A 13,826-nucleotide genomic window follows, 5' to 3' on the forward strand; every position below is an offset into this window, starting at 1 on the left:
ACAGTTTCTCAAATGTGATAAATGTCCGTGGCCTGCTTGACGTCAAACAATGGAACCAGTGATAGAACTGTACAGAGTAATGGCATCGTCTGTGATTTCTGGGATACATGTGCTTTTCTTTGCCTAGTCACAGCATGCTTGTCAGTTTAGTTTGCGAAAAGGAGAAATTGTACAACGAACTCAAGCTGCTGTCATCTGGAAAATCTCCAACTGATGTTGACAGATTTCATAATTTGAATTTAAAGATTTTTTTTTTTTAAAATAACTGAACTATGTGGTTCTGTCAAATTTGGGATCCTGATGGCATGTACTGTTCCTCATGCTTTTAGTCACTGGTTTGCCTGAACAGACTTGATACATGGCTGAAACAAATTATCTCATTGAGTTTTATCAAGGAGACAGTGTGTGTAATGTGACTGTTCCTGAGACTTCTAGGAATGTTATCAAACAGCTTGTAGAGAGTGAATGTGGCTATGTTATTCTCAAGAAACACGTCTTTAGCCTGCCACCTGTTATTCCTTCGTTTCTATCAGAGTATAGTGAGACTGTGGCTGATCAAGAGCTTCCTATAGTGTCACTGTACTTTTCTCTCTCTCCCTGCATGCAGGTCTGCCTGTCCATCACTGACGACTGTAGCCCTGTCTTGTGTACAGCAAGGTTAGAACTCTTATTTCTCACTGTAAAAGAAGCACCTGTAAAATCGTTATACTACCTTCTGTTTGTATTATGTATGTGGTACCTCTTGGAGCATGTAGATGCTTCCACAGTGTTTATATGTCATTGTGATGTCTAGTTGTTAAAACATATTTTATGAAGAAGGTGTTTCTCTAACAAGTTAAATGGTAATCATTATGATGTTTTAGAACTTATTCAGTATTATTCCACTGCTCTGACGAGTCTAACTTGTACAAACCCTAGTAGAAGGTCATGTCAGCTAACCTTTGACCGACCTATGACTGTCCAGTCAAATGCAACATGGCTGAATGGATTTAACCAATCAGACAACAGCTACTGTTCAGGGTTTGACAGGACTTTTTTCAAAATTCCCTTTTTGCACTGATCTCACAAAAAACGAAAATCTGCACGAAACACAGATAACTGACCTGCAGTATATATGTTTTGGGCCTTCTAATGACGTGGGTACCATGAGCTGTTACATTACCTCACCCATAAATGTCACTGTCTGATTAGCTGAGTGCTCTTCTATTATTTTCAATGCACCCCGTGAACAAGCGAGGTATCTTGCAACACACCCTGCTGCCAAAAGCAACTCATTCAGTACTTTGTGGTAGTTATCTCAAATGATGCATGGAAGTTACCAATGTTTTACAAATGCAAATCAATGTGTCATCCGCCATATCTAGCGATAGCTACAAAAAAAGACAGTAGCTATGGGAAAGAGCAGCAAGATGCAAGATTCAAATCATTAATTCACACAGGTCGGCTGAAGTGGTATTCAGGCTTCAAACAGTTCAAAATCAACATTGAGGTGTTCGGTAAGATGAATACACTGTTCACTGGTGACCAGTGAACAACTTATATTATCTTACCTCACACATAAATGTCATTTTCTGATTGGCTTGGTGCTCTTCTGGTATTTTCAATGTACCCCACTTACAAGCATGGTGCAATGTAATATACCCTGCTGCCTGTAGCAACTCATTCCATACTTCATGGAAGTACTTCTTTATCTCGAATAACATTAAATGATGAATGATGCACAGAAATTACTGATGTTTTGTGAATGAAAATCAGTGGAAGGGAGATAACTTCTGTCCGCAAATCTAGTGATGGCTACGAAAACATTTGACTCTCTTTCCAATGAATAAATTTTGACTAAACGTTCAAATGTAGTTCCTGTGAATATTAAGAAGGGGAATTACATCGCGGCGACTTTACAAAAATAATACCTATGGGGAAAAACAGCAAGATGCAGGATTCGAATTGTTTGATTCACACAAGTTGATTTAAGTGTATGATCCGATACCCATGCCTCAAACAGTTCAAAATAAACACTGAGGTGTTCAGTAAGATAAATATGTTGTTCACAGTGGTCCCTCGGGAACCATGTGTTGAAGTACCTTTAATGTTTTATTCCCTGAGCGCGAAGGATTGAAGTACCTTTGATGTTTGTTTATGTTCCCTGAGCCCTGTGAGGGTACCTCAACCCATGGTCCTCCTGTGACCAGTGAACAAGTTATAATATTTCCACATGCTGACATTGTTGAATATTGACAAAAAAACGCTATTGTCAGTGACTGTTTACTCACTTACATGCATGCTCCATGGGCATCACTTGGAAGCATTCATATGGAAAATAGCATTTGGAATCATTCGGGTCCAAATCTCTTTCAAGGTAAAAGTTCAAAAGGTATATGCAAATGTCCACTTTTGCGATTTGGTAAGCTGTGTTCTGACTGGTCAGTTGAAAAGGTTAGCTGATGTGACTTTCTACTAGGGTTTATTAGACTCCGTATAGGCAATGTAACTAATAGTACTGAGCCTATGTTTACTTAGACTTAAAAATGTGAATCCTTCTCTGCTCAGAAAGAAGAATTCAACAAGTGTCTTTCAATGGGGAATGTTCTATGGATATACAACTCTTTTTATTAATGTAAGTGATGTTTCAGTCTTTCACTTCCTTTATAATGGTGTTACAAGCTTACGTGGATAATAAAGAAGTTGTATATTCATAGAACTCTCACTGTTGTTCATCAGACCAACTTTTGAATGCCACACACGTGTTTTTCAGACATTCAGAGTTGAGTCATTACAAAAGAATCAGGCAATTTCTCTGTAATGTCGAAAGAATCTGCCTTCCTATTTCAGGCCATTCTAAGTATTTTTATGCAAGGTATTCTCTTTTTCTGGTGGTTTACCTTTGTATGCTTATTGCATAAAATGTTAGTGATATGGTATTTAGATAAGAGATGGACTGCAGCATATCATACTATGTTCAGGGTTTGGGGGCGTCACTGATTTGGTTTGGTGAATAAACCAAGAGAAAGTTGATGTAGGTTTAATCCACCGGGTATGATTCTGGACCATCAATATTAATACCTAGCCAGACTTGAAGTAGAAGACATGTATTATACAGATAACAGAACCAGCAGATGAAGAAACTGTAATACTTAGTTAGATATCACTGTAGTAAAGATTTAAATGTATTATACAGTGTCAAATTACATCTGATATTTACAAAGTTGAGAATTCAGGTACTTGTATAAATAAATCTCATGATAACATCCATCTTGTCATGTACAGAATGTGGACAGCAAAAAGCCACCATCATCACTCCTTATGTTGTTGGAGGAAACATTCCACAGGAAGGAAAGTGGCCCTGGGTTGTCTCCCTTTCTTACCAGGGCTCCGCACAATGCGCAGGTGCTCTTATCAGCAATCAGTGGGTGATTACTGCAGGACACTGTGCTTCAAGGTAAGATTATGGTTGGAACCTGGAAATGAAAAACTCATTACACAAGAGAAATTCTCTTTGGGCGTCATAAGCAAGATTTTGATTGTTTTCAAAGTACAGATTGGAGAGGATGATTGCAGAAATATTTTATACATTAGCTCATAACTCATGACATTCTGGAGATGCTTAAGGATGAGATTTTTTTGTTTTTTTTGTGGTATTTTTTATTCACTTTACTTGGTTACAGTTCAACAGGATATATAGGTAGAATAGAATGTAGTAACAAATTGCATAGTAGAAAGGCTGACGATACAATATGTTTCGTATTGGAAATATCTGGATTAAACAGTACAGCTGATACATAGATGATACAGCGAATGCAAGAGGCTCGTTTCTAGTTACACGATTGCAGCAATGACATTCCATTTTCTATAAAAGTGTTTCATGTTGATGTTTTTCTTATCGATATCGAGATTTTTCTTATCTTGTAAACAAACTTTAATAATGCTCTGTAGATTATGAAGCTGGATTTGTGTCCTCTTATGTTCATAACGAAAATGTGGCGCTTTGCTAATAGAATCATGTGGTTGAGTAAATGGTTTCCACTGCAACAAAATAGAATATTGTGGTTAGACGTTTTGTACATTTTACCAAGAAACTGGGTTATGAAATTGTTAAATTCAGCCCAGAACATTTTGACGATTGGGCACTCAAGATATACATGGTAAATTTTCTCGCTAGTTGAGTATAACCAGCTTACACACACATAGGTCATTATCTACCAATTTCATTCTTAGTAGCTCACGCTTAGTGTAAATGGCTCTGTGTAAAAATTTATATTGAAAATCTAAAAGTTTAATGTCTTTCGTGGATTGTCTATACTGTGAAAATATGCTTTTCCAATTCAGCAACTTACTTAGTTCCCCGTTCCATTTGAGACACATGTTCGGATTGTTATAGTCACATATGAAATTATTGTAAAATATCCTTGAGCCTTTACTAGGTTTAATCAAATCGTTCCAAGGAGAACACATGGATAACTTCAATATATTCAAATTGTTTTTTGTTTGTATTACATCTTTCCAGTGTTTAGGTATACTAAGGATAACACGATTAAAGTCAAGTACAGTACCCTTGATGCCAGATTTTCTTTTAAGTTCTAGTTCTAGAAAGCAGTGGTCATTACAAATATCTTTAATATAAACTTCTCCACACTTAATCCAGTTATGAATGATCAAGCTTGACAGGTGCCAATGGTGATTTAGCCATAATGGTTGCATGAGTATTTCATTAATATCGTTATTATTACACATGTATATTTTAACATATCTATTCCAAGCATCAACAGAATCTTTCCAAAATGGATTTTTGGCTTTATAGTGTCCAGAAGTATTGGCTCCTAGGAGAAGATTTTTCAAAGCAGAAACCAACAAGATCATAGTTCTTAGAATATGAGATGTATCTCTTCAAGCATGAAAGTTTTAATGAGTCGACAGAGGTTTTCACATCGACCATTCTAAGACCACCTTCTTCGTATGTTCATACTAAATTAGTTCGTTTTATTTTGTCGGTTTTGTCATTCCATATAAACTTGAAAAATAATCTGTTTAATTCAGTAATAAATGTTTTTGGGGGATTAGGGAGAGATGAGATGTGGACCATCAAGGATAAGGCTTAGGTTTTTACAGACCCGTGAAGGTCCCAGGGTAGAATAGGCCTTCAGCAACCCATGCTTGCCATGAAAGGCGACTCAGCTTGTCGTAAGAGGCGACTAACGGGATCGGGTGGTCAGGCTCGCTGACTTGGTTGACACATGTCATCGGTTCCCAATTGCGCAGATCGATGCTCATGTTGTTGATCACTGGATTGTCTGGTCCAGACTCGATTATTTACAGACCATCGCCATATAGCTGGAATATTGCTGAGTGCGGCGATAAACTAAACTCACTCACTCACTCACTTAAGTTTTTACAACTGTTATTTTTCCAATCAACACTAAATTATGTCTTCTCCAAATACATAAAATTCTATTTATATGTTCGAGTCTCTTCTTTGTATTGATTACCCATAGGTTTTCTAAATGAGCATTTAAATTGATTCCCAATATGTCAAAATTCCCATTAAGCCAATCTGGCTTATAATTGTGAGATTGACTACCTGCCATTGAACCTGTCCATACTGCTTTTGTTTAGTCTACATTTATTTTCAAACCTGACATTTTGTAAAAAGAGAGCAAAGTTTTCATAGCTTCGTTAAGAGAACATTCGGATCCGTCCAAAAACAATTCATTGTCGTCTGCATATTGACCAGTAGTATGTTCGATGTCGTATAACACAATTCCTTTTATTTTGTTGTTGTTTCTGATCATTATTCCTAGTATTTCTGCTACCAATAAGAATAAATATGGAGAGATGGGATCACCCTGTCTACATCCCCTTTCATTATCAAAAAAAACTCTGATAAATGACCATTTTATCAGGTTGAAATGTTGATACAAATAGCGAATGCCCTGAGTCCTGAAGGACACAAGAAAGTATCAGTGGCAGAGGGGTACTCGCCTTGTGGTTGCGGTATTCGTTCGTCACGCAGAAGACGCAGGTTTGCTTCCCCTCATGGGCACAATGTGTGATGTCCCCTGCGGTGATATTGCTAAAATATGTGTCAGTTCTAGAAATATTTGTTAGACATTAGGTATATTAAAAAACTTCAACTTCAATATTTTTCTGTTTCATACGTTACCCGGGAAAAATAACTGATAAATACTTTCAGAGACAACCATTCTTCAGTCAGCACATATGTGTGTTTGGATGAACGTAGGTGTGAATAAAATCTGCTATAATTTGTATAATTTTCCAGACCAGGTCGTTTTAGCTACGTGACAACATTCTCAAACCTGGAGATTCTCCTTGGCACTGTGGACAGACAAGGCACGTCTTCCCATGCAGTGAGAGTACGTGCTGCAAATGTTACCTACCACTACAACTTCACGGAAGCCCGACCCCTGGACTGGGATGTGGCCCTAGTGAAGCTGGAGAATCCTGTGGAGTTCACAGACTACATACAGCCTATATGTCTGCCTTATGAGGGACAGACCTACACATACCCCTCCCTGTGCTACCTGGCTGGCTGGGGACTAGTCAACAGTGTGCAATGTGAGTTTAGTGTTGGACCAGTGAGTTGTTACTCTCTCGTACAGTCCCTGATGCAAATATATCCAAGAAAGTCACACAAGTCTAGAAAATGTCTAGATTTCCTTAGCTTCAGAATATGAAGAAAGTCTCAGGACTCCATTTCATTATATTATTTTTTTACTAGGAAGATTTTTTCAGTAAAATATGTTCATTTCAGAGACTAGTTATTAGTCTAGTCAGCAGTGTGCAATATGAGCATAGTGTTGAACTAGTCAACAGTGTGCAATGTGAGTATACTTCTGGAACTTTTATCAGTGAAACTGAGAGTAACTGAGAGATATTTTTTATATCCTTGCCCAACTGTTATTTCAGATTTACCACCAGAGAAGTTGAGAGATGCCAAGATGATGGTGTGGGATAATGAGAGGTGTGAGGACAATACCGGCATCAGCAACAATTCCACCCTGTGTGCCGGGTACCTGAATGGCCCACCTGCAGGTTGCCAAGTAAGACTCTTACACACAACCTAAAAACTTACCAACACATCAATCTCTTCATTAGTAATCCTATCACATTGAGAATTGATTCTCTTTGATATGCAGAATTTGTGGAAAACAATTGTCCATCCCTACAGGAAGCCATGACATCCTCTAATCTTATATGCGATTGGTCAGTTTCTTAAGCCACTATCTGTTGGTCATCAGCCAGTGAGGTGTATATCAACTGGTCATATAGCTTCTTTGTTTGACAATAAAGACATTGATACAGAAATAAGTAAATGCTTGTAAGGTTATGTGATATATTGATTCTGTGATTTTTATGACCCCCATGGTCACCCACCCTTGCTCTGGACTAGACCTGGGCCTTTTTTCGTAAAGCTCTAAGATGATCATAAGTCACAAAGGCAACTTTAGTGCAGTGTTCAGGAATCAGAGTTACGGTTCACCTTAGTAAAGGTTACTTCGTGAAAGGAACACCTAGTAGAGAGCTTGCAGTCCTGGCCCCAGGTTATGGGGGCTTTGTGTCATTCTTTTTTCATATCCCTGAACCCTTAACCTTAGTCTGTCTCACAGTACCTGAACCACATTATTTGCCTTTTCAGTCCCTCCTCTCTGTAGTGCTAAAGACCTAAATGAAGCAAGTCTAGATTTCCTCAGGTTTACATGTATGTCAAAATTTTATAAGCATTAGTCTACCTGACCCTAAGAATGAAGTGGCAGGTTCCATACTCTTCATCATTGTGTCACAGTTGAGATTTCTGTTGCCAGGGTGACAGTGGAGGGCCCTTGATGTGCCAGGAGGAGGCAGGAAGTGGCTGGGTGTTGGCGGGTGTGATGAGCAGTGGAAGGGGCACCTGCGAGAATACACCCTCCTCCCAGGCCAACAGGTTTGCCAACATTGGCAGCTTCAGGAAGTGGATACAGTCAGTGATATCTGGATCCTAGCATTACCACTGGTTCACTGACCCTGTGTATATCCTGTAATAGCTGTATCACTCGTGTCACAAGTGGCTGTTTGAACTTTACCAAAATAGTGGCCTGATTCTGATTACATTGGTTTTAGCAGTGGAATACTACTGGCCTTGCCAGAAGCTCATCATATTGTTGGTAATTACCCAAGATGTCTCTGACCTTACTTGCATGAGACGTATCTTAGATTTGACTGTCAAACCCTTTTCTCTAAGACTGGTCTTGTCATTGGCCACAGATTGATATAACAGAAATGCCAGCCACTCCATTTTGGGAAGATTTTATGCAATTTTCATACACAAAATCCACTGTCTGATATATCTTCAAAAAATGTGATTTTTAAGAAACAAATTGAATTTTTTATGGCATACACTTTCGTGTGTCAAAGGTGATTTATTTGATTCGACACTGGTAAAGGCATTTGAAAGTTTAGTGTGTGATATTTTGGGTCTCAAATGTGTATTGACTATGAAGATGAAACAAATGCATGTCACAGCCCACTTGTCATAAAACAGGCGTGGCTTTCAGTCGGGCATGACACACCTTTCAGTAGATTCAGGGTTGACATCTCTGATATAGTACAGTAGTAAAATTGTTTTTGATTTTTGTTTATTTGGATCTTTAATCTGCAAATGAGGATGTTTTTGAGTGTTAATTACCATGTAATTATGCCTAATTAAAGTGTCAGTTGTGGATTTTACAGAAATCAGCCTCATTTGAAGTTAGCAGTGTGAACTTTGTAATGAGTTGAAAGTGTTTTAATTTCTTCGTTGATATATGATATCCAAACAATGGTTGTGTCACTGATGGATCTCTTGTGTTGCTGATATTATGCTATACGGATAATATATATTTATTATCAAGAGTGTATATATGTTATAGCTTGTTTTATTGGCAGTTCTGGTTGTGCACTTTGATATCTTGAGTTACATGCCCTTGTCTTTCGTGTTACTTGTTATTTCATTGGTTGTGATCTGTATGATTGTATCCTGCAGTGTTACCATGGTTAAATATCCCTGTTAAAATGACACCCAGAATTAGGCAGAGATGCAACAAGTTATTTACATTTCATTGATTTGTTTTATATTTTTTGGTTTTTTTTATGAATCCCCTTCGGTGTGTTCTTATTCATGGTTGTAATTTTTTCATTTGTTGAGATTAGTTTTAATTTGTCATGACCTTTTCTCCTGTGAGTGAAAGTTTTATAGCTGTTTGAAGAAAACTTGTTTAGATATCCAGATGTGATTGATGTTACAATGTGCTAATCTGTGCCTCAATTAATTCTTGTCCCCTTTTGCATTGTGAAATAATTGACTGAATAAAGAAAACAAATATGCATGATTTATCCTTCCACTAATGTCCACTGCCAAATGTACTGGGGAGCTCAGCTTGTCATAAAGTTTGTTGATCTGATGTGTCTCACTTATGCAGATCATGATCCAATGATCCTGTATTTGAATCCTAGGTGTATAATATGCATGATCCTTGTCACATATCACATATCATACTTGCTTATGCATCAAGAAAGTGGTAAATACTGTTGTATATGTGAAACAGACTGTACTATGTGTTCAGTAAGATGTTTGTCTCTTGTATATTTGACCTCTTCTGCCTTACATAGGGGAGATTATTGGTGCCTTCCATCCTCTGGGTTGCTTCATATAAAACAACTTTCTCGATCAGCTGTTCTGATTTCATTTGATTGATAACATCAATCTCTAGCGAGTGGTCAAGACTTAATTATTTGATATTTTCAGCTGTCATAAAGCTTGGATATATCTATGTGCAGCATTGAATGCCATACATTTGTCATGACAACCTCACCTAAATCAGATTGTTAAGTCCCGTGTGATACCTCTGTTTAAGGACTGATGTTTTTTTGTTTTTTTTGTTTGTTTCTTGTTTAGTGTAGCAGTCAGCAACATTCAGGGTATGTTAAGGTGGTTTGTAAATAATCAAGTCTGGACTGGACAATCCAGTGAATATCATGAGTATAGATCTAACCAATAAGGAGACAAAGTCACGCATTTGAAGAGAATCAGTATAGCATTTGCTTCTTTTGTTGTTGTTTCTTTTGGGAATCTGAGTAAAACATTATGTCTGGTAAGATGTATTCTGCCATTTTTTAAAAACAAATCCAATATTCCAGTTACACCCAGATCAGGTATAGCCCTTGTACAATCACAAATATGTGTGGAAGTCTTTTCTGAATTAGTTGAACATTACCTGCAAGTTGTTTTATTAGTTAAGCATTTGTATGTAAACCTCTGGAGATATTGGGGAATCTCTTCAATGTTCAGGAGTCATCTCCTTTTGTGGTAAAAGAATTAGATATCTCCTGAAGCTAAGGATGAACATTTGAGCATGTGGCACATGGCTATAGTAAAATACGGACTAATATATCCTACCAGACTAGAGAAGTCATTATGGAGGAAGTAATTTTTATTAATTGCTGGTGACCAGATATTGATCATATTGATCATTTACCCTCAGAATTCTGTCTCATATACCTGAAAATGGCCATTAAAATTCATTGGGGAGCAGTACATTGAAAGCAGTACATTGGGGAGCAGTACATTGAAAGCAGTACATTGGGGAGCAGTACATTGAAAGCTGGCCAGATGCAGTAAATAATCATGTATTACAATAAAAACATAATTTGTAAGCGAAATTAGTCTCAGCAGGGTCACAAAATTGTTATGTTTCAGAACTACTCAGGCTAAAAATAGCTTTAAAATGACAGTCGATTCGGCACCTTGTGATTGGTCAACGTAATCAGTCAGTCAGAATTTTCAGTTCAGTTATTATTACCTAGAATTATTGCTTAGAACGTAATGAACCAGAGAACCAAAGTTTTTGCGATTGTCTAAACGCATGCCAAAATATTCAATTTTTTTCAAATTTGTTACCATGTGAGTGAGTGAGTGAGTTTAGTTTTACGCCGCACTCAGCAATATTCCAGCTATATGGTGGTGGTCTGTAAATAATCGAGTCTGGACCAGACAATCCAGTGATCAACAACATGAGCATCGATCTGCGCAATTGGGAACCGATGACATGCGAGCCTGACCACTCGATCCCGTTAGTCGCCTCATACGACAAGTTGAGTCGCCTTTCATGGGAAGCATGGGTTGCTGAAGGCCTATTCTACCCCGGAACCTTCACGGGTCTGTTACCATGTCATATGCTTACAGTGTGATAATGGGATATGACCAGACAATTTCATTCAGCAAAATTGTAGGTGCGATAAATAATTAAGTGGAGATACTCTGTTCAGCTATTTCCAATTAATAAATGTAATTAATTCATAGACATGTTTTATATCCGGTGAGAATATACTTGAAAGCATGTCTTATCTCTTGAGGTTCATTATAAAACTGTTGATTAATGGATTTACAGATAACAAGGGAGCTTAGTTCTAGATTAATAATCATCCCCAATAACTGTATTTGTGTCATTTCTGTCCTATTTGTGTTGACTTGAGGGTAAGTGATCATACCCTTTAGTAAAGCAGCACCAATGTGTCCTAATTTTCTAGCAGAATTATGTGTTTGGTGATCTGACACATATTTGAAATACCAGTCAGAAATGAGTAATTTCCAATTTAATGGTAGCATAACTGCTTTCCATGCATTAAAGAGCTGTTAGTGTAAACGATCCATGTTTCTGTATACGACTGTGTAGCTGCTGTCAATATTGTAATGTCAGTCTATTGTGTTCACCTTTCCCAACCATATCAGTCTGTCCATTCCAGTCATTGTCTTTGTACTAAGCCTGACTACTGTCCAAATGACTTTCTATACCAATTTTAAGGATTTACATATCCTGTGCCAGATTTGTATTTTATCTTGAAACACCTTGTGATTTTATGGAACACCTGTATATCCCTAGTTTATGTTTGTGTTGTTTCCAAGCAGGTGTAATGGAGTAGCTTGTCAGTTTCATATATTTCTCCTGTGTGTGCTGCCATTAATACAAAATTCCACAAATTGGTGCAGTCTCTTCCATCCATGTCATTGTTGCCTCTTCCTGTCATAGTCTTCATCCATTGCTGTACTGACAGCATGCGAACCTCCTTCACTGTCCATACAATACAGAACACTTTTCCAGGAAGCAATCTTCTCACCTAAAGAGTGTTCAAAACTAATGTACATGTGTTCTGGGATGCATGTGAACTCATGTGACAACCAGTGTGTTTTATATCAATGTGGAACTTGCAGAAGAAAGGGACAAACAATGTACACATGGACAAGGAACATGCAAAAATATGCCCTCCAGTGAAAATGAATGACCCCATTTATGGCCATGGTTAGATGATCCAGTAATGTGGATAAGTCAGGTGAGCCTTGTACCCAGGGTTTGGCTCATTACTTAACCTGTATTTCTAGGTGCTGTTGTGCAGCATTGACAAGTGCTTCTAATTGCTTCACTAAAGAAGTCTATGCATTGTTTTTATGATTATTTATTGACATTAATAAACTTTACATATGATCTTATCTTTGTTAATGTTGTTCGTAGTGTTGTAATAATGCATGAAAACTGTCAGTGCATTGCAGTTGATAAATGTCCAAGAACAATTAATCAACGACAGGACACAGTTTCTCTACAGCAATAATCCGAAAGGCCCTGTATTGTGATCATAGTCAGTTCCTATACTGTAATAACAGCCAGGTCCCTAACTCTAAACCCAGATACAACATGGGTACAAATATAATTAATACAGCATGGGTACAGATACAACATGCGTAAGGATACAGGATAGGGTACAGATACAACATACGATAAAGATACAACATAGGGTACAGATACAACATAGGGTACAGAAACAACATGGGTAAAGATAAAACATGGGGTACAGATACAACATGGGTAAGGATACAACATGATATGGATACAACATTGGTACATACACTACATGGGATTCAGATTCAACAAAAGGTACAGACACAAGTGGTATGATTTATGGACACTGTCTGGATGCAGATACTGCCTAGGAAATGGACATGGTTTAGGGATCCTAAACAGATGCAGACAGTACCCAGGGAATGACACTGCATGATTTATGGATAGTAAACAGATGCAGACATAGCCAGAGAAATGACACTGCATGATTTAGCGATCCTAAACAGATGCAGACAAAGCCAAAGAAATGACACTGCATGATTTAGCGATCCTAAACAGATGCAGACAAAGCCAGAGAAATGACACTGCATGATTTAGGGATCCTAAACAGATGCAGACATAGCCAGAGAAATGACACTGCACGATTTAGGGATCCTAAACAGATGCAGACAAAGCCAGAGAAATGACACTGCATGATTTAGGGATCCTAAACAGATGCAGACATAGCCAAAGAAATGACACTGCATGGTTTAGCGATCCTAAACAGATGCAGACAAAGCCAGAGAAATGACACTGCACGATTTAGGGATCCTAAACAGATGCAGACAAAGCCAGAGAAATGACACTGCATGATTTAGGGATCCTAAACAGATGCAGACATAGCCAAAGAAATGACACTGCATGGTTTAGGGACATTAACCCGATGCAGACATAGCCAAAGAAATGACACTGCATGGTTTAGGGACATTAACCCGATGCAGACATAGCCAAAGAAATGACACTGCATGGTTTAGGGACATTAACCCGATGCAGACATAGTCAAAGAAATGACACTGCATGATTTAGGGACATTACCCGATGCAGACATAGCCAAAGAAATGACACTGTATGATTTATGGATCCTAAACAGATGCCGACAAAGCCAAAGAAATGACACTGCATGGTTTAGGGACATTAACCCGATGCAGA

General features: G+C 37.9%; 1 protein-coding gene across 1 annotated transcript in view; it reads left to right on the plus strand.

Moving 5' to 3' along the window:
- Positions 1-12,506, plus strand: part of LOC137277465 (atrial natriuretic peptide-converting enzyme-like) — a 33,939-nt gene extending 21,433 nt beyond the window's left edge. The window contains exons 11-15 of the mRNA XM_067809196.1: positions 608-657; positions 3,265-3,436; positions 6,272-6,567; positions 6,919-7,052; positions 7,815-12,506. Of these exons, the coding sequence (XP_067665297.1) occupies positions 608-657; positions 3,265-3,436; positions 6,272-6,567; positions 6,919-7,052; positions 7,815-7,991 (829 nt within the window). The 3' untranslated portion in view covers positions 7,992-12,506. The remainder of the gene's footprint in view (positions 1-607; positions 658-3,264; positions 3,437-6,271; positions 6,568-6,918; positions 7,053-7,814) is intronic.
- The last annotated feature ends 1,320 nt before the right edge of the window (positions 12,507-13,826 follow it).

Source organism: Haliotis asinina, chromosome 3, assembly GCF_037392515.1.
Source record: "Haliotis asinina isolate JCU_RB_2024 chromosome 3, JCU_Hal_asi_v2, whole genome shotgun sequence".
Taxonomy (NCBI): Eukaryota; Metazoa; Mollusca; class Gastropoda; order Lepetellida; family Haliotidae; genus Haliotis; species Haliotis asinina.